The sequence below is a fragment of the Theropithecus gelada genome, chromosome 16, assembly GCF_003255815.1.
Source record: "Theropithecus gelada isolate Dixy chromosome 16, Tgel_1.0, whole genome shotgun sequence".
NCBI classification, from domain to species: Eukaryota; Metazoa; Chordata; class Mammalia; order Primates; family Cercopithecidae; genus Theropithecus; species Theropithecus gelada.
The window spans coordinates 64,375,976-64,395,048 of NC_037684.1; the positions used below are offsets into that span (position 1 = coordinate 64,375,976).

The window sequence follows — 19,073 nt, forward strand, 5'->3', positions numbered from 1 at the left end:
GCCGCTTGGCCCAGATGTGGGCGGACGTCCTGGAGTGGAACCGGGGCCTGGCGCTGCCCTACTCCTACTGGATCCCGCGGCCGCAGAGAACGGAATCGCGGTGAGAGCGCGCGGCGCGCACAGCCTGCACCCGCACCCCGCCGCGCCAGCCCTGCCGCCAGCGCCCGAGTAACTTGCCGCGCGCACTCACAGCCAGACCCAGGAAAAGGAAGGTTTTTTGGTTGGTTTTTGGTTTTTGAGGTTTTTATGTTTTGTTTTGTTTTTTGAAAATAGGAGGGCACAGGATGGGGAGAGGAGAGAGGGGAAGGGCGCTCCTAAATAGAAATGCTGTTCTCAATCAGCACCGGGTCCAGGTAGTAGTAGGGGATGGGGAGGCACTTGTTGCGCTGGCGGATGTCGTGTGAGATCTGGTTCAGGCGCTGGCGAAACGCCTCTATGCTCCTCCGCGGGGCCTCCTCCACGAAGTGAATGTCCGGGAAGTGTCCCAGGGGCCGCTGCGGGCAGAGAGCTGTACAGCTGGAACCAGGGCCGGCCAGGACCCCCTCCTCCTGCCGGTGGCCCTGGCCCCTCCACCCTTTGGCTTCAGTGGTCTCTCACTCCCTGCTCCCCCCTCGACGCCTCCAGTTATCCTCCCCCCGCCCCAGCTCCTGGCCCCCTCCCTGTGCTCAGAGTCCCCCATCCCGTCTCGCACCCTGTCGTCAGGCTCACGGCTGAGGGTCCAGAGCACCAGCAGTGTGATGCACGTGGTCTTCACATCCGGCAACGTGTCCATGAAGGTCTCCAGAGTGGTCAGCCCCTTAGCCTGAATCGGTGGATTCCTCATGGACGCTGGGAAGTTGGGCATCCAGGCGGTGAACTCCATCTGGAAGTGGGGTAGAGGCTCGGGTCTGGGTGGAAGAGTACCCCGGGAAGAAGAGTACCGTGGGAGCTTCCTTCCGCCACGCCCTGACCATCTGCCCTCCAGTCGCTGCCTTGGACTCCCCGCCCTTGGCGCTGAGGCTGGGCTGGGTTGGTTAGACTGGGGCTGGGGCTGAGAGTTGGGACTGAGGCTTGGTTTCCGTTGGGACTGGAGTTGAAGCTGGAACTTGGGCTGAGACAAGTTGAGGCTGGACCAGGGATTATGGCTGAAGCTGGGTTTGAGGTTGGGGCACGGACTAAATTTGGGAGGTCTGGGCCTGGGGCTGGGCCTGAGCTGGTGAGAGCACCGGTACCTGGCCTGTGTTGACAGCAGCGTGCTTGGCAGAGCAGGTGAAGATTACTATGGTGACATATCGAATCAGCTCAGGCACGGTTCTCAAGCACCTGGGGAAACCTGAGCGGCGGGGGAAAAGCCCAGGCGGCGTCAGTTCTGCCCTGGCACTGGCTGCCCGGCAGAGGGCGCCACCATGCCCCGCTCTCCCCGTTTTGCAAAAGCTTCAAGCTGCCGCATCCGTACCCTCATCCTGACTGCGTGACCCTCCTGTGGCAGGAACCCCATCTCCCCTAATCCAGATCATGAGGTTAGGGATAGAGGGCGGCAGGCCCTGGCCAAAAGTCCTCCAGGGCTGCTCCTGGCCCCTGCCTAACCTGTGACCCTCAGATCTCTCTTCCAGTTTCCCTGGGGGTGCCTCTCTGGTCCCAGGCCTGGGGATGTTGGGAGAGGCAGCAGGCTTTCCTGGGTTCCTTCATTCCTTCCGAAGAGTCCTGCCCCGAATCAACCCAGCCCCCGCCCTCCACTCCCTCCCATCACCTCCTTCCAGACTCTGCCCACTCCAGATGGATTTCTCAGTCCCACACCTCTTCCCTACCAAGCTGCTGGCTTCTCTTTCCTGTTGTCCCGTGTGAACCTCAGGTTACTTCTCTTTCCTGTTGTCCCGTGTGTCCCGGCTGCCATGGTGATCTCAGGTTCCAAAAGTCCCACATATTCAAACCAGACCCATCATCTTCCTCCCTAACCGCTCCTCCTTTTAGCCCCCAGCTCAAGGGACGACGTACATCATTTATCCAGCTGCAAAAGCCTGAAACGTGGAGCCGCCCTCGGCCCCTCCCTCCAAACCCAAACCATCACCCAGTCCTGTCATTTCCAGCTCTGGAATTCTCTGTGGTGTCCCCACAGCCCTCACCCTAGTCAGGTCCCCAGTCTTCCCTCCTGGACACCACGGCAGCTTCCCTAACTGTCTCCTGACTGCCAGTGCAGCCTGATATTCTAGCATACAAGCCTAATCTCCTTGCAAAACCCTCGATAGCTCCCACTGGCCCTTAACCAGGCTGTGCAGCCTGGCCGCTGCCCACAGCCTCAGCCTTAGCCCATTGGGAACCTCCCCACGTCCCACCCTAAGCTCTAGTTGCAGAGAACGTGATTGCAGTAAGCAGCTCCTGGAACTCCCTATGCTCCCTCTGGCTTTCTGGACTTTCCACATGCTGCTCCCATGCGGAACTCTCCATCCCCATCCTCCCTCATCTTGAGGCTGACCTCTCCATCCTGCAGATCTTAGCTAGATGTTAGCCAAGAAGTTAGATGTCAGCTAGATCTTAGCCTGCTGCTCCCACCCTATTTTCTCTCCACTACCCCTTCCCAAGGTGGGTTAGGCGCCTTCCCTGGGCTTCCCCACAACTTTCTTTAGGGAAATACCTGCTACCCCCGACTATGAACTCCTTGAAGGCAGGCACCCTCACCACCTGCCTTTTTCCCTTTTGCCTCCTCAATAATCGGCCCAGTATTGCATTGTGGATGCTCACTGGATATTTGTTGAATGTGTACCCAGGTGGCGGGACCTCAGAGCGCTTTCACCCCTCTCCTGGAGCTGCCAGCTCCCTCCTGCCAGCTCCCTCCTGCCAGCTCCCTGGCCTCCTGCCCTTTCCTGTTGGAGCTCATACCCCATTTCACAGTCCGCAAAGATTAGTTTCTGGGGTGGGGCTGGGACCCCTCCAGGTCTCTGCAGAGATGACCCACAGCCCCTAATCTCAGACAGGCACCCATTGCCAGCCATGTTTTCTTCCCCAGCCTCTCTGAGATGCCACTGCTCCAGGGGCCGGAGAAGAGCCTGTCAAAATCCTAGGGCAGCAGTTTGGTCTCCTTCAGTCCACAATAAAATATGTTCTGATCCAGCCCAGGAGGGCCCTAGCAGACCTGCCTGGGGGCTGCCCCTCAGCCCCAGCTCCCCCTGATTGCCCAGGTGTCCAGGCCCATACCTGAGCTCTCCCGCCCTAGGAGACACTCTTTAAATATCTCCTGCACCCAGGACTGCAATTCCGGGTCACCCTCCACAGCTGCGTCACTCGGGTAATAATAGGTGATGATCTCCGTCACGTACCTGCCCAGGGGACAGGGCCTCAGTTTGGATCCTCCTCCCCTCCCACTCCTCAGCCAGGCTTCTCCCACCTCCCCCAGGATGCCCTGACCTCAGTTGGCCCCAGAGCTGCCCCAGGCCTGTGGGAGGGCAAGTCCTGTGGGGCAGAAGTGGAGAGGATGGCTTGGCAAGGCCAGAGCACTCCCTTGTAAGGGATGGGCAAGGCCTACAGGCAGCTCAGATCCCAGAAGGGGTCTGGCCAGCAGAGGTGGGCTGGGGAACCAAGCAAGGAAGGGGCCTGCTAGGCTGAGGGTGTAGGTGTGATGGACACACAGACCCCAGGCCCCTTCCCCAAGGCCAAGCCCCTGGATGGCACCAGACCCACACTCAGGTCTCTAGAATTTCCCCACACCCTGGTCTCTAGAATTTCCCCACACCCTCTCCAACATCCCAAGGTGTCCACCCTGAGAGCCACCCACTGCTGTCCCGAGCTCACCTCTCCAGTGCATTCCACACCGCCAAGCTGTCATCTCGGTAATAATATCCAGGCAGGTCCTGGACCCCACGCTCCACAAAATCATTGGGGAGGTAGAGGCTGTCATAGGTGAGCTCCGACAGAGCCCGTACCATCACCTCAGCAAAGCCCTCCACGCCCAGGGACATGCCCTGTGAGGGAGGAGGCAGATCCTGGAGCTGGATGGGCATCCCTGGCACCCCCCTCAGGTCCTCTAGGATCCCAGTAAGTGCCCCTGTAACCCCCGACCCAGCCCCCCCCACCTCCGGGAACTCTCCTGCTCCAGGCCAGCACACCAGCCCTGCCTCTGCTCCTTTCTCCAGAGGAGAACCCACTTCATCCAGTTCCCTCCCTTCATGCCCCCTCACAGAAAGGCAAGTGGGAAGTCCTGCTCTTTGTCTAACTGCAAAGGCCAGAGGAAAGCAAATGTCTCGTTGGGGTTGGGGGCGGAAGTCTTACCTTGGCGGAGAGCCCCCCCTCGTTAAGAAGAACGGCCCGGCCAATGCTGTTGATCTGGACGGTGTATCGGGTGTGGGGGATGAGGAGCTGTGGGGAGAGCGAGGAGGATGAAGAGAGAGGGCTGAAGTGGCCCCCAAAGGAGCTCAGCTCCCCACTTCTGCAATATCAGATCCACTCACTCTGGCAAGTCCCCATGCCAAGCCCTCTCTTGTGGTCCCCAGATACCCCCCCAGGCTGACTGGAGTCTCTCTGACTGCACAGTGGGCCTGGGGGCTTTCCGAGGCCAGGTGAGGGTCATGATGCCTGGGGGAGGCCCCTTCCCCCAAGCCCGTACCTTGTAGAGGGGGTGGCACATGGGCAGGTTCCTCAGCAAGGCCAGGCAGAAGGCTTCCGCAATAAGGTGGGTCTCCAGCAGGTGGGAGATGGCCTCGTGGCTGTAGAACTCCGCATAGCGCACCCACGTCTTGGCTAGCAGCCAGTCCCACTCAGAATCACTGGGCAGGAAGATGGGGCAATCCGGCCCGGGGGTCTGGCTGAGCTAGGGGTGATGGAAGAGAAAGGACTAGGTGAGGGCAGAGACCCACACATATAAAGGGCCCACTGCAGGAAGGAGGCAGAAGGGAGTCTGAGAAGGTGAAAACACGCCGCAACTCTGGTCGCACTGGTCCCCTGAGCACCCCTGGGCCTTTCCTCCCTCCCCACATTTGATCTTGCCATTCCCTCTGCTCGACTGCAGTACCTTCCTCTTGCCCCGTCTCTACCTGGTAGCTCCCACTTACTCTTCAAGAACCATCTCACAAGCTGCCTCCTCCGGCAAGACTTCCTTACTTCAACCACACCTCCACCACATTCAGGTGTGCAGGTTGTGCACTGCACAAGGATTCCTAGCCCCTCAGGGGGCAGGCAGATCACTGAAATCAGCCTACATTTTTCCATTAAGGAACCAGCAGCATCAGGCTCTGGGGCTCTGGCCCATCCACCCAGAGGGAGCCTCTTTCTAACTTGCGCATGACCCTTGGGGGGACCCCTGGGAAGGAAACACCTAGTTGCTTCCTCTGCCAGACCAGATTCCCAAGGCAGAGGCTAAGTCTAATTATCTCAGTATTTCCAGTAGGGACCTGACCCCCTTCAGGGATTGGTTTTCCAGGTGGATGGATGGATGAAGTCAAAGAGACAAGCACACTGCACAGACACATATACACGCACCCACTCACAGATGCACACACACAGGGGCATACAAGTACAGCCGGCCCTCTGTATCCATGGGTTCCACACCAGTGGATTCCACCAACAATCTATGGAAAATATTCTGGGAAAAAAGTGTCTCTAGTGAACGTGTACAGACTTTTTTCCTTGTCATTCCCTGAACAATACGGCATAACAACTATCTACATAGCATTTACATTGTATTGTATTGAGTACTATAAGTAATCTAGAAAGGATTTATTTTATTTTATTTTTTTGAGACAGAGTCTTGCTCTGTCACCCAGGTTGGAGGGCACTGGCACGATCTCCACTCACTGCAACCTCCACCTCCTAGGTTCAAGAGATTCTCCTGCCTCAGCCTCCCGAATATTACAGGTGCCCCCCCCCCACCATGCCCAGCTAATTTTTGTAGTTTTAGTAAAGATGGGGCTTCCCCTTGTTGGCCAGGCTGGTCTTGAACTCCTGACCTCAGGTAATCTGCCCACCTCAGCCTCCCAAAGTGCTGGGATTACAGGCGTGAGCCACCACGCCCAGCCTAGAGAGGATTTAAAATACACAAGATGGCCGGGCGAGGTGGCTCACACCTGTAGTCCCAGCACTTTGGGAGGCTGAGGCGGGAGAATCGCTTGAGCCCAGGAGTGCAACATGGAAGAAAGCGTAGCGTTCCTTGTGTACACGCAGCAGCAAGAGCTCACCCAGCTCCGCTGAGCAGCGCACCGTGTACTTCTGCACCTGAGGGGACCAAGACAGCAAGCAGGTGAGAGGCAGGGAACTGCCAAGGCGGTCCTTGCGCCTTGCAAGGTGCATCTCCACCTAAGCCTATTGGGGCATACAAACCTGAGCTGTTCCCAGGCGCTACCGGGCTTTTGTATGAATTAGAAAAATATGCCCGGGCCAGACGCGGTGGCTCACGCCTGTGATCCCAACACACAAGAAGATGTGTGTAAGTCATATGTAAATACTGGGACATTTTATATAAGAAAGTTGAGCATCTGCAGATTTTGGCATCCCAGGGAGGTCCTGAAACCACTCTCTCAAGGATACCAAGAGACGGCTGAATACACACAGGGTCCACACGCTCACATAAGCGCGCGCGCACTCGGAGGAACATTCGCGCACACAGAGGCTCAGCGGCAGCGCCGCCTACAGCCTAGGCACCTGGATGGCGATGGGCATCATCTTGCCCTCGGGTCCGAAGTGCAGCAGGCAGAGTGGGGCGCAGTGGTGCTGCTTCCGGCCGCTGAGCTCGACGGTGGGGATGCCCTCCATGATGCGATAGTCGGCCAGGTAAATATTCCCCTTCTGGAGGGGAGCCGCGATGGGTGGCAAGTAGGCACCTACACGGGGCACCCCGAGCCGCAGGTGCAGAAGGCGCTGGCGACCAGGGGCAGGGGTGGGACGGAGACAGGGACGCGGGGTGCGGGCGTGGTTGGGACTGGCGCGGGCGCCGCAGGTGGGGAGAGACCGGGATGCCCGCGAGGGAGGCCAGGACTGGGGCCGCGGTCTCCGCCTGAGCAGGCCTCACCTCCAGCTCCGCTTGCAAGCACGTTCCCTCGCCCAGGAACGGAGCCACCATGTCGTCTGTGACGGGGAACTTGTCTGGGATCCGCGTGCAGCGGCGAATCAGGCCGGGGTTGACGCCGTTGAGGTACTGGTACCCAAAGAAGGTGTCCTCTGCCCAGTGCTCGGCCACGTACTCTGCGAGGACGGCGCAAGGGCGTCACAAGGCGTCCCGGCCCCCCTCGGGGACGGAGAGGCATGGGACAGAAGAAGACCATGGGCACCGAAAGGACTCGGGGAGGAAAACGAAGCCCCCAGCCTCGCGTTGAGCGGCGGGAGGAGCCCCGGGCGACGTTTTCCAAGAAGCCGCCAGAGGGCGCGCGCGCGCGCCTCGCTGCCTCTCAGGTCCCACTGCCCCCATGTGGGGGGCCTGCCTAGCACGCCGGAGACCACCTGACTCTCTCTGCTGGATCCGGACGCCCCATTCCATACCGGAGACGACAGATTTCTTCCCAGGGAAAATTTTCCTAATGTCCTTCAGCCTCTTCCACGAATGTTTGCAGTCCAACAGGCCGCGGACTTTGAAAGCCAGTGCCCTAGAAGATGGGATTCCAGGGAGAGGCCGTCAGAGGGGTCTGCCAGGGGTCGGCTGGGGTGGGTGGCGGGGCCGCCCCACCCACTTAGGTCTCTGGGTCTCAGAGTCTGTGCGTCGCAAAGTCTCTGGGTCCCATGTCTCAAGATCTTTACATCTCTAGGTCTCTGGGATCATCTCTCGGGTTTTCTGGGTCTGCGTTTCAGCTCCCTCTGGCTTCCTGGCCATTCCAACCTCTGGGGTTTTCTTGGAGGCCGCCAAGGTGGGGGGAGAGGAACAGTCCTTGCAGGAGCCCTGTTCTCCCGTCACTCATACACACTCACATGGGCCCCAGGCGTACGAAGAAGGAGGCTGTCTTGAGGAAGGAGTAGCGGAGATTTAAGTTCAGGAACTTGGTGGCCTTAAAGTTGATGAGAATTGGGAATCCCGGAATATAGCCATTCCACCTGTGGGGAGAAGCGCAGGGCAGCTGGGATCCAAGGGGCGGGGAGGAGGCAGGCGTCCAGGGGAAAGCCATGGGAGGGGCCCAGCACAGCTTCGGGTCCTTACTCAGGCCGGTTGGGGTTGCGATGCCTCCGGACCGGAGGGCGGTAACTGGGAATGTGCACATAGTTGGGTAAGCCAGGAAGAAAGACTCGCCAGCTGCAAGGGAAACCGAGATGTGACCCTCATGCCCGTACACCACCCCAGGGCAAAGGGCCAGAGCCATCACTGCCCCCCACCTCCCTGGACCCCTGCTGGGCGCCCAGACTCTGCCACCCGCCCCCTCACTGGTAGAAGTCCTGCTTGGCTCTGATCTCCTCTCTTCTGTGCTCCAGGAGGACAGGGAGTGAGTCGTCTGCTGTTGTCTTTCCTGTCGGGAGACCAACGAGGGGACTCAAGGGCTGACCCTTGCCCCTGCCCACCCCTGCCTACTTCCGGAAGCAGGAGTACAGCTTCTGTGCCCCAGGTCGGCTCTGGGGGTTGCCCATGACCAAGGAGTGGGAAGGCTCACCTTGGGAGAATGAAGGAGTGCCCCGTCCCAAAATCTCAGATAAAAGGATCATGGACCCACACTCTTTCCTCTTGCTCTACCCTCAAGCTGAGCTCTGTTGCTGCAAAAAGTCCCTCCTCTAGACCCACTGAAATATTTTTTTATTTCTATAAATTCATGGAGCACAAGAGCAATTTCGTTCGTTACATGCACAGATTTCATAGTGGCCAAGTTAGGGCTTTAGGATACCCATCACCCAAATAATGTATATTGTACCCGTTAAGTAATTTCTCATCATCCACCCCCTTCCATCCTCTCACCCTTAAGAGTCTCCATTGTCTATTATTTTGCTATGTCCATGTGTACACTTTTTTTTTTTTTTTTTTTTTTGAGATGGGGTTTCATTCTTGTCACCCAGCCTGGAATGCAATGGCACGATCTCAGCTCACTGCAACCTCTGCCTCCTGGGTTCAAGAGATTCTGCTGCCTCAGTGTCCCAAGTAGCTGAGATTACAGGCGCCTGCCACCACACCCAGCTACTTTTTTTATTTTTAGTAGAGACGCAGTTTCGCCATGTTGTCCAGGCTGGTCTCCAACTCCTGAGCTCAGGTCATCTGCCCGCCTCTGCCTCCCAAAGTGCTGGGATTATAGGCGTGAGCCACTGTGCCTGGCCCATGTGTACACATTTTTTAACACCCATTTATGGGTGAGAACATTTGGTATTTGACTTTCTGGTCTGGCTTGTTTCACTTAAGATAATGACTTCCGGTTCCATCCATGTTGCCGCAAATGACATGATTTCATTTTTTTCCTGACTGAATAGTATTCCACTGTGTATATATACCCCATTTTCTTTATCCAGTCATCCATTAGGGCACTTAGGGTAATTCCATATCTTTGCTAGTGTGAATAGTGCCACGATAAATAAGGCATCTTTTTGATATGTTGATTTCTTTTCCTTTGAGTAGATACCACTGAAATATTAAGAACTGATAGTTGTTTAGCACTTACTAAGTCCTAGGTGTTGGGAAAAGTGCTTGTGGGGTTCCTGTATAAACTGGCCATAAAAATATTGGACACGGCCTGGCACGGTGGCTCATGCCTGTAATCCCAGCACTCTGGGAGGCTGAGGTGGGCGGATCACGAGGTCAGGAGATCGAGACCATCCTGGTTAACATGGTGAAACCCCTTCTCTACTAAAAATACCAAAAAAATTAGCCGGGCGTGGTGGCAGGCGCCTGTAGTCCCAGCTACTCGGGAGGCTGAGGCAGGAGAAAGGCGTGAACCCGGGAGGTGGAGCTTGTGGTGAGCCGAGATGGCGCCACTGCACTCTAGCCTGGGCGACACAATGAGACTCTGTCTCAAAAAAAACCACAAAAAACAAAAAAATGGGACACTAAGTTGTGGAAAGTCACAAAAAGCCTCTAAGGAGGAAAGCGTTATTGCCATTATGTTCCCATGCTCTGAGCACAACTTATCTATAAGCTCTCTTATCTGTAAACACTGTGTTGAAGGAGAAAGACACTCCTTTGAAACACAGGAATGTGGACAGGTGTGCAGGCTCCTAGTTAAGCCCACTCCCACTAGCTGCTGTCCGATAAGTTAAAGATACGCTGTTTGAACACAAAGGAGATTCACTTAAACCGCTATTGCTATGGATTACGCCTATGACGTACTGCCTCCCTTTCACTGTTTCGCCCTGAACATCTGCTTCTTAGGTCTAAGTGATTGTACTCAATAAATAGTGTGGAGACCAGAACTCTGGTCCTTTTGCAGCCTCCATTTTGCAACTGGCCCCCTGGCCCCCACTCTTTATGCACTCTTAACCTGTCTCTTCTCATTCCTTCATTGCCACCGGATGTTGGGTACCCTACGGGTGGTGTTGAAGCTGGTCCCCAACACCAGGCACTTTGTAGACACTTTACTTTTATTAATCTAAGCCTAAGAAGTACCCTATGAGACAGGTGACTATTACTATAGGCTCCTGACCCCTTCTCTACAACCCCAAAGTACAGAAAGCTGTGGAAATCAAGTTTGTTTGTCTGTTTGATTGTTCCACAACAAATTCATTGGTTGACAAAGTCTGCTGTGAATTTCCCTGAGGCTATATACAACCTTTATTTAACTCATTCGGTGTAACTATTCATAGCTGTTGCTGGAAATGTTAGTATATTTGATTGGGGTGCCCTGTGGTAGATATAGCACATAATATAAGGGGTATGTGTGTGATATAGATTTATAGATGAAAATATGTATGTATACATATACATATTTTATGTAAACATACACATGTGTACAGATACATGTGTGTGTAGCTTCTCAATAAAATCTGAATTTCAAAACAGCCCTGGAGTCAACAGTTTCAGCTAAAGGACTGTATCACCATGCCCATTTTACAAAGAGAAACAGCCGCTATTACATATTACCTGGGGACAAGGCTGGATTTGCACCGTGGCAGGCTGCTTCTGACCACCAGCAGTTGTTAAGCCTTTTAAAACTCTATTCAGGCCAGGTGCGGTGGTTCATGCCTGTAATCCCAGCACTTTGGGAGGCTGAGGCAGATGGATCATGAGGTCAGGAGTTGAAGACCAGCCTGACCAACATGGTGAAACCCCATCTCTACTAAAAATACAAAAATTAGCCGGGCATGGTGGTGCACACCTGTAATCCCAGCTACTCAGGAGGCTGAGGCAGAAAAATCGCTTGAACCCAGGAGGCGGAGGTTGCAGTGAGCCGAGATCGCACTCCAACCTGGTGACAGAGCGAGACTCCATCCCAAAGAAAGAAAAAAAAACTCCATTCAGATGTCATCTTACTGGATTATCACATCCACCCTATGAAGTAGGTTCTGTTGTTATCTCCATTTTACAGATGAGGGCACCAAAGCTTAGAAGAATTTGGAAATGTGGCAAGGTGTGGTGGTTCACGCCTGTAATCCTAGCACTTTGGGAGGCCAAGGCGGGTGGATCACAAGGTCAGGAGATCGAGACCATCCTGGCTAACACGGTGAAACCCCGTCTCTACTAAAAATACAAAAAATTAGCTGGGTGTGGTGGCACTCGCCTATAGTCCCAGCTACTCAGGAGGCTGAGGCAGGAGAATCACTTGAACCTGGAAGGCGGAGGTTGCAGTGAGCCAAGATCTTGCCACTGCACTCCAGGGCGACAGAGTGAGACTCCGTCTCAAAAAAAAAAAAAAAAGAAGAAGTAGAATTTGGAAATGTGCCCAAATGCCAAATGTCCAGCTAGTCGGTGGAAGAACTGAGACCCGAGTCCAGGTCCGTCTTTCTCCAGCACCCTGGCTGGTGGTCCCCAGACTGGCCTGTGCCTACCGCTGCAGCCCATCATTTCCTCTCAAGGCCCTCACCTCACCACCCGCTCCCTCTTCCACCTGCCTCAGCTCATGTTGTATTCTGGATGAACAGAGCTCCCTGGAGTTATGTAACCCAGAGACCCAGCTCGTTTTCATCCCCAGGGCGGGAGCCTCACTCCTTTGAGGGCCCTATGGGTGACTCAAGTCTCCCTGTCCTGTTGCGTGGCAGCGGCCCCACCCAACCCCATTCCTGCCTGGCCACCAGCATCACCCAGCCTGTCCCCTGCTTCCATGTCACCCAGACCTGTCACTGCAGTAAGATGCTCTGTGTCCCCAGTGAGACCCTCCCCTTGGCATGCTCACCATCTCCCAGGCTTTCTTTGCCTCTCTTTTCCCCAACTCAGGGCCTGTTCCCCACTCCTGGGGGAAGATTCCAGCACAGGGCAATGAGAAACGGAAGAGAGGTAGTCAGCCGCAGGGAGGATAGGGCTTCAGGCCCTGGGTGTCCTCAGCTCTGCCTTTCCCTCCTACTCGCCTCAAGGGAAGCCAACAGACACTCAGGTGGTAGAACTAGGGGATAACAGAGGACAGGCCTCCAGTCCCCATGCAGCACCACAAATTAGGAACCTGACCCCGGCCCACCACACAAGGGGCTCTGGCAGGGGTGGGTGCAAGGAGCTCAGCCACTCAGGTCCTGTGTCTCTCCCATGGGAGTAACCAAGCAACTGGAAAAACCGCTGGGCAGCCTTAGCCAGCCTTAACCTTGGAGAAACCTTGACAGTCTATCTGAATAACAGGGCCTCTATTGGATAGATCCTTACTGGATTAAGGGGGGCCTTTTGGAGTAACAGTTCATCCTGTTAGAGAAATGTGGTGTCCTATTGGGAAAATAGGGAGTCCTTTGGAGCAACAGAACATCCCATTAGTCTAAAAAATGCTCAGTTAGAAAACCAGGGCTCACGCCTGTAATGCCAGCACTTTGGGAGGCTGAGGCAAGCAGATCACCTGAGGTCAGGAGTTCGAGACCAGCCTGGCCAACATGGTGAAATCCCATCTCTACTAAAAATGCAAAAATCAGTCGGGCATGGTAGTGCATGTCTGTAGTCCCAGCCACTCAGGAGGCTGAGGCAGGAGAATCGCTTGAACCCGGGAGGTCGAGGTTGCAGTGAGCCGAGATCGTGCCATTATACTCCAGCCTGGGCAACAAGAGTGAAACCCCATCTCAAAAAAAGAAAGCCAGGGCATCATAATTATAAGACCACATTACCATGGAGACCTGTTGAACTCAAAGGGCTTCTAAATGGGATACAAGGTGCTGGTTGGAATCATGGGGCATCCTGTGATAGTGACAGAATCCTGCTGGAGTAACAGGGAGTCTTTTTGGAGCGCATATGATTGGCATATAAATAGGCCTCCTGTGAGAGTCCTGAGCCTGTACTTAGCATCACAAGGGGTCTTTTTAGAGTGGCCGGGCATCTTGTAGGAGTCAGGGAGGACTGGAGACATAGCGGGGAGCGCACTCTGGGAATGCTGTCTGCTGCCAGATGGGGATGCTGAGGGGAGCTGCTGGACCTCACACACCTCTGTTCCTCTGGTGTGCAGCCCCAAGCTGAGCCCAGAGTAGCAGCACTGACTGAGGGAAATGTGTGACAGTGGCAGGAGAGCCCAGGAGTCCCTGGTGGGGCTGGGCCCCTCCTGGCTTGATGGGAGCCTGGGTGCCATGCCAGGGTAGCAGACTGGAGCGCGAGGCCTCACGGCCATAGGATGGAGCAGGGTGATGAGGGCTCACCTGTGGCCTCCCGGAGTGCCAGGGTCTCGTAGCCATCCATCCACTGGTAGGCAGGGAAGTGGTAGATACGGCCACTGGGGGCACAGATCTGCACGTAGTTACAGTACCAAGGGTCCTTGGGGAAGAAGGAGTAGCGCTCTTTGTGCAGGCGGATGATGATGAGCTCTCCCAGATCCTGCGGGCACTGCACGGTGTACTGGTCCACCTAGGCAGGATGAGGGGCTGGCTGAGTGGGCAGGACTTCACCCTGACTCCCAGGCCGCCCACCCCTCTGGCCTCTCACCCAGGCCCTGCTCATGCTGCGCAACGCTCACCTCCCTGGACTGACAGAGAGACAGGATTTTGACCTGATCGTTGAGCTTCCTTCTGACTCCTCCAACCTGGGGGTCTCCTACTGAGTCCCTCTACCTAGGGCTGCGTAGAACTCCAGCCCCTCCTTCTCTCCATCCCCAGCTCCTGTCTTCTCCCACTCCCCTCTCCAGGCACCTAAGGTTACAGGAACTTTCAGACCCCTGGGGACTTGGGTACCACTCTGCAGTTTTTGAGTGGGGAGAGGTCCAGCCAGCCCTTTCTCCCATTCATCAATGAAGATGCAGATATTCAGAATGGCCACATAGATAGAGTGATCTATTAAGGTCGCATAGCAGCAGGTGGCTGGGCCTGACTCAAAATCAGGTCTGAGGGCCCACAAAGCATGCCTTCCACTAGACAGGCTGGTCTGATGCCATTGTAAATCACAGAGAATCCAGTCAAATGTGAAACAGTTAGGAGGCAGCTGAGTTAGGAAGAGTGAGTGAGAATGGAAGACAGAGGGATGAGGGAGAGGGGGTAAGACAGAAACGGGAGGAGAGTGAAGGGGAAGAAAGCAGGTGGAAAGGACTGAGAAAAGAGGGGATGCAGGATAGGCAGAGACAGGGAGAGAGGGCTGAGGAAGAGGGAGAGAGAAGAAAAGGATGGGGAAGGAAATGAGGAATGCCTGAAAGGGTTAGAGATGAGGGAGCAGGATGGAGAAGGATGGCCCAGAGATCTGGGACATGGGCGAGGGCTGGAAGCCAGCTCTGGACAAGGCGTCTAGAGCCACCTGGGGAGCCCACTGTCTTCAGAGCTGTGCCCTGGCTCTCCAGCCTCTCGTGGCCAAGCTCAGCTCACCTGGCTCTCCCTGCGCACCTTCACCTCTCCCGGGACCACAAAGACACACACACACACACACACACACACTTACTGCCCCAGTTGCAAAGTCTCTCCCAAAGTGGTTCAGCAGCTGCTTATGACTCTCTCCTTGCGTCCCCACAATGGTCAGTGAGATGGAGTCCAGTGTTCCCGACAAGAGGTCAGTGCCTGTGGCCACCCTGACTTTGTAGGTGGCCATGGCTGCTCTTCAGGAGGCAAGAGGGGCACTCAGTCCCAGACACCGTGGAGGGGCCACACGAAGGCCCAAGGCAGGCAAGAGAAGCCAGGCACAGAGTGGAGTGGACAGGGCTGGCCTCCGAGGTGGAGTGGTAAGGTGGTGAGGTGGGGTGACTGGGCCTGCCGGCCAAATCCTGGAAAAGCTGCTGCCCTTGGCGGCCGGGGTGCGTGCTGGGCAGGCCCGGGCGGGGCCCAGCTGGTGGCAGGTGAGCTGGTGTCTGGGCTCCAAGCCTTCTGGGAGCTGGCAGAGAGGAAGAGCAGGCAGGGCCCTGGGCCTGCCTCTGAAAGGGCGGATGGAAGATGCCTTGGATGAAGGCGCCTTCAGGGTGGGGGAGCCAGTCCAGCCTGAGCCAGGGCCCTAGGGAAGTTGCGGGAGGGGACAGGGTGGGGCCCCCAGATCTTTATCAGATTAATAAGCTCCTTCCTCCTGCCAGTCCCCATTGGCTGCAGTGTCGGGCACCCCTGCTAAGCAGGGCCATGGGCAGCGAGTGACCTGCATTGGTTCTGAGGCTCCTGGTGGGCGGGGGAGGGGAGGGGGAGGGTACTAAGTCGCTGCACAGCTGGCTGGCCGCCAGACCATTCCTCTCTGGGAAATGGGGCAGGTAGTGGCCGCAGTGAGAAAGCTGGCCCGTCCTTCTGCCCCAGGGCCCAGAGTCTGTGACAGGAAGGGTGGGAGGTGTTGAAGCTAGGGCTCGGGGACCACATGGGTGCCGAAAGGCCTGAAGACGCTGCAGGGAGGGACGATCAGGGTACCAGAAGAGGATCTGTTGCTTCCTGCAGGGCTAGGATCCACTGGGGAGAGATTGGAGTTGGATATAAAATCAGAAGACAAAAAAAACAAAACAAAACCTAAACTAGAAGACAGAGTGAAATCTGGGGCATAAGAATTAAGTTAAATAGCTGGGTGTGATGGCTCACGCCTGTAATCCCAGCACTTTAGAAGGCCAAGGCGGGTGGGTCGCCTGAGCTTGGAGTTCGAGACCAGCCTGGCCAACATGGCGAAACCCCGTCTCTACTGAAAATACAAAAATTAGTCAGGCGTGGTGGCAGGCGTCTGTAGTCCCAGCTACTAGGGAGGCTGAGGCAGGAGAATCACTTGAACTCAGGAGGCAGAGGTTGTAGTGAGTTGAGATCGTGTGACTGCACTCCAGCCTGGGCAACAGAGTGAGGCTCCATCTCCGAAAAAAAAAAAAAAAAAAAAGAAGAAGAAGAATTAAGTTAAATAATGGATTAATATGATCAATATTTTGTGATATAATCATAAAATAGGCCGGGTGCGGTGGCTCAAGCCTGTAATCCCAGCACTTTGGGAGGCCGAGACGGGTGGATCACGAGGTCAGGAGATCGAGACCATCCTGGCTAACACAGTGAAATCCCGTCTCTACTAAAAAATACAAAAAACTAGCCGGACGAGGTGGCGGGTGCCTGTAGTCCCAGCTACTCGGGAAGCTGAGGCAGGAGAATGGCGTAAACCTGGGAGGCGGAGCTTGCAGTGAGCCAAGATTGCGCCACTGCACTCCAGCCTGGGCAACAGAGCGAGACTCCGTCTCAGAAAAAAAAAAAAAAAAAGGCCGGGCGCGGTAGCTCAAGCCTGTAATCCCAGCACTTTGGGAGGCCGAGGCGGGCGGATCACGAGGTCAGGAGATCAAGACCATCCTGGCGAACACGGTGAAACCCCGTCTCTACTAAAAAAAAATACAAAAAACTAGCCGGCCGAGGTGGCGGACGCCTGTAGTCCCAGCTACTCCTGAGGCTGAGGCAGGAGAATGGCGTGAACCCGGGAGGCGGAGCTTGCAGTGAGCCGAGATCCGGCCACTGCACTCCGGCCTGGGCGGCAGAGCGAGACTCCGTCTCAAAAAAAAAGAAAAAAAAAAAAAAAAAATCATAAAATAGGATTCTACCCAGGAATAAAAAGAAAGAATGAACTGCAATGTGGATGAGTCTCACAAAGATGATATTGAGCGAAAAGAGCCAGACATTAAAGAGGATACGTTCTGTTATTCCATTGATAGGAACTTTCCAGAACCAGTGAAACTGAGCAATTCTTAGACAATCCCCAGTGGTGAGTATCTCTGGCAGAGGGAAGCCATATAGGCTGCTGGAAGTGTTCTTATCTTGATCTGAGGGGCTTCTAGGGTACTTCATTCATTTCATTATGTGTTATCCTTTAATTTCATAAAGTACATACCCTCACTTCCCTCCCAAAAAAGAATGAAGCTAGGAAGAGGGCTGGAGTCAGGGCTGGGCTCCTGTGGAACTTTTGGTTTGTTGGGAACCAGGACATTCCTCCCTCCCTCCTTCCCACAGATACGCAGTGAGCACGATGCACAGCGTTCCGGACACTGCAGACGCAGAGAAGAAATGAGACACACATGGAGCTTACCGAATAGCTGGGAAAGAAGTGAAAGAAACAGTGAACAAGAATTTGTTCACTATAATTTTGGATACTAAGTGCTCTGAAGAAAATAAGCCTGTCGTGGGTGGGAGGTTGGGATTGGGAACTAGTTTCTGATAGAATCACAGAAGTCAGAGCTGCAGGATAGGGAGAAGGTGTTAGCAGTCAGGTGAAGAACAATGATGAGAGAGTCAGAGACAGACTCTCCAAAGATAGGATTTGGGACCCAGGGAGAGTGAGGAGGCGAGCACCTTCCTATCCCCTTTTTCTGAATCTGTCCTCTTTCCTGTCGTCTCCCAGGGGCAGCTCCTGTCAACCAGGAAGCACAGCCCTACTTTCCTCCCTGATGGCACACTTCCATCGCCATCGAAGGAAGGTCACTCAGTGCCCAGGCCAGGTTAGGGTCAGAGGGGGCTGGGATTGTGAGATGAAGAGAAAGTTCCAGTAGGTTCCAGACTGGATGTGGAATGGGGTTGAAACTGCAATTCAGATTTAGGTTAGGGACACGGATATGGCTGGAGTTGGGGATTGAAATGATCTTTTCGAGACCCAAATCTGTTCACATCACCCTCTATGCCCCCTCCTCCCAACCCTGATCAAGCCTGGCAGTGGCTCCTCTTTGCCTTTGGAACAGTGACACCATCCCCTCTCATGGCCCCCGTGGCCTGCCTGATTGGCTTCACCCCTCACATTCCCCTTTGCTCTTTTCTGTCTGGGACCACGTGCCTTTCATTCATTCATCAGCAGACACTGGCCGAGCCCCTACTCTGTATTCAGCACTGTGTCAGGTCCTGAAAATACAATGCGATCAAAGCAAACCCCTGCACTCATGGAACTTGCCTTGAGTGAGGGAAACAGACAATATTACCTAGTAACCAAATACATTAAATAGTATGTTAAATAGTGATAAGTGCTAAAGACAAAAAAGAAAACAGGGAAGGATAGTATAAAAGATAGAGGAGTGCCAGGCGCGGGGGCTCATGCCTGTAATCCCAGCACTTTGGGAGGCTGAGGCAGGCAGATCACCTGAGGTCAGGATTTCCGGACCAGGCTGACCAATATGAAGAAACCCCATCTCTACTAAAAACACAAAATTAGCTGGGTATGGTGGTCTATGCCTGTAATCCCAGCTACTCCAGAGGCTGAGGCAGGAGAATAACGAACCCGGGAAGCGGAGGTTGCAGTGAGCCAAGTTCGTGCCATTGCACTCAAGCCTGGGCTATAAGAGCAAAACTCCGTCTCAAAAAAAAAAAAAAAAAAAGGAGCAAATTTTAGATATAGAATGGCCAAGGAAGGGCTCCTTGGGAAGTGGACTTTTGAGTAAAGACCTGAAGGAAGTAAAGTCAGCTCCTCGGCACCCCAGGGCCTTGGCACATGCTGTTCCCTCTCTACCTCTAGAACTGAGGTCACGTTTCCTCTTCCTCCTGATCTTAGCTCAATAATTGCTTTTTTGAGGAAGGCCAAATTTCACTATACATGGCTCTCGCAGCACTATAGCTAACATCTTTGATTGATGTCTGTTTTCTCTAATAAATTAGTCCATAATTTTTTTTTGGTTTTGTCCCCATCTCCTGGTGTCATACTTGGTACCTGGGACACACTGAAAACATCGTTCAATGGGTTAATGTCAAGGACAAGGTCAGGACTGGGAATTGAA

The 19,073-nt window shown here is 54.6% G+C and overlaps 1 protein-coding gene across 1 annotated transcript; it reads right to left on the reverse strand.

Moving 5' to 3' along the window:
* Positions 1–204: 204 nt before the first annotated feature.
* On the reverse strand, positions 205–15,245 carry ALOX12B (arachidonate 12-lipoxygenase, 12R type). The gene is made up of 15 exons (XM_025362660.1): positions 14,837–15,245; positions 13,615–13,819; positions 8,312–8,393; positions 8,090–8,182; positions 7,864–7,986; positions 7,441–7,544; positions 6,974–7,146; positions 6,607–6,750; positions 4,577–4,780; positions 4,243–4,329; positions 3,766–3,935; positions 3,172–3,293; positions 1,212–1,312; positions 692–862; positions 205–494 (listed from the first exon to the last, which is right to left on the reverse strand). Exons 1-15 carry the CDS (start codon positions 14,981–14,983, stop codon positions 315–317), a joined length of 2,106 nt encoding a protein of 701 aa, XP_025218445.1. The 5' UTR covers positions 14,984–15,245; the 3' UTR covers positions 205–314.
* Between the last annotated feature and the right edge of the window lie 3,828 nt (positions 15,246–19,073).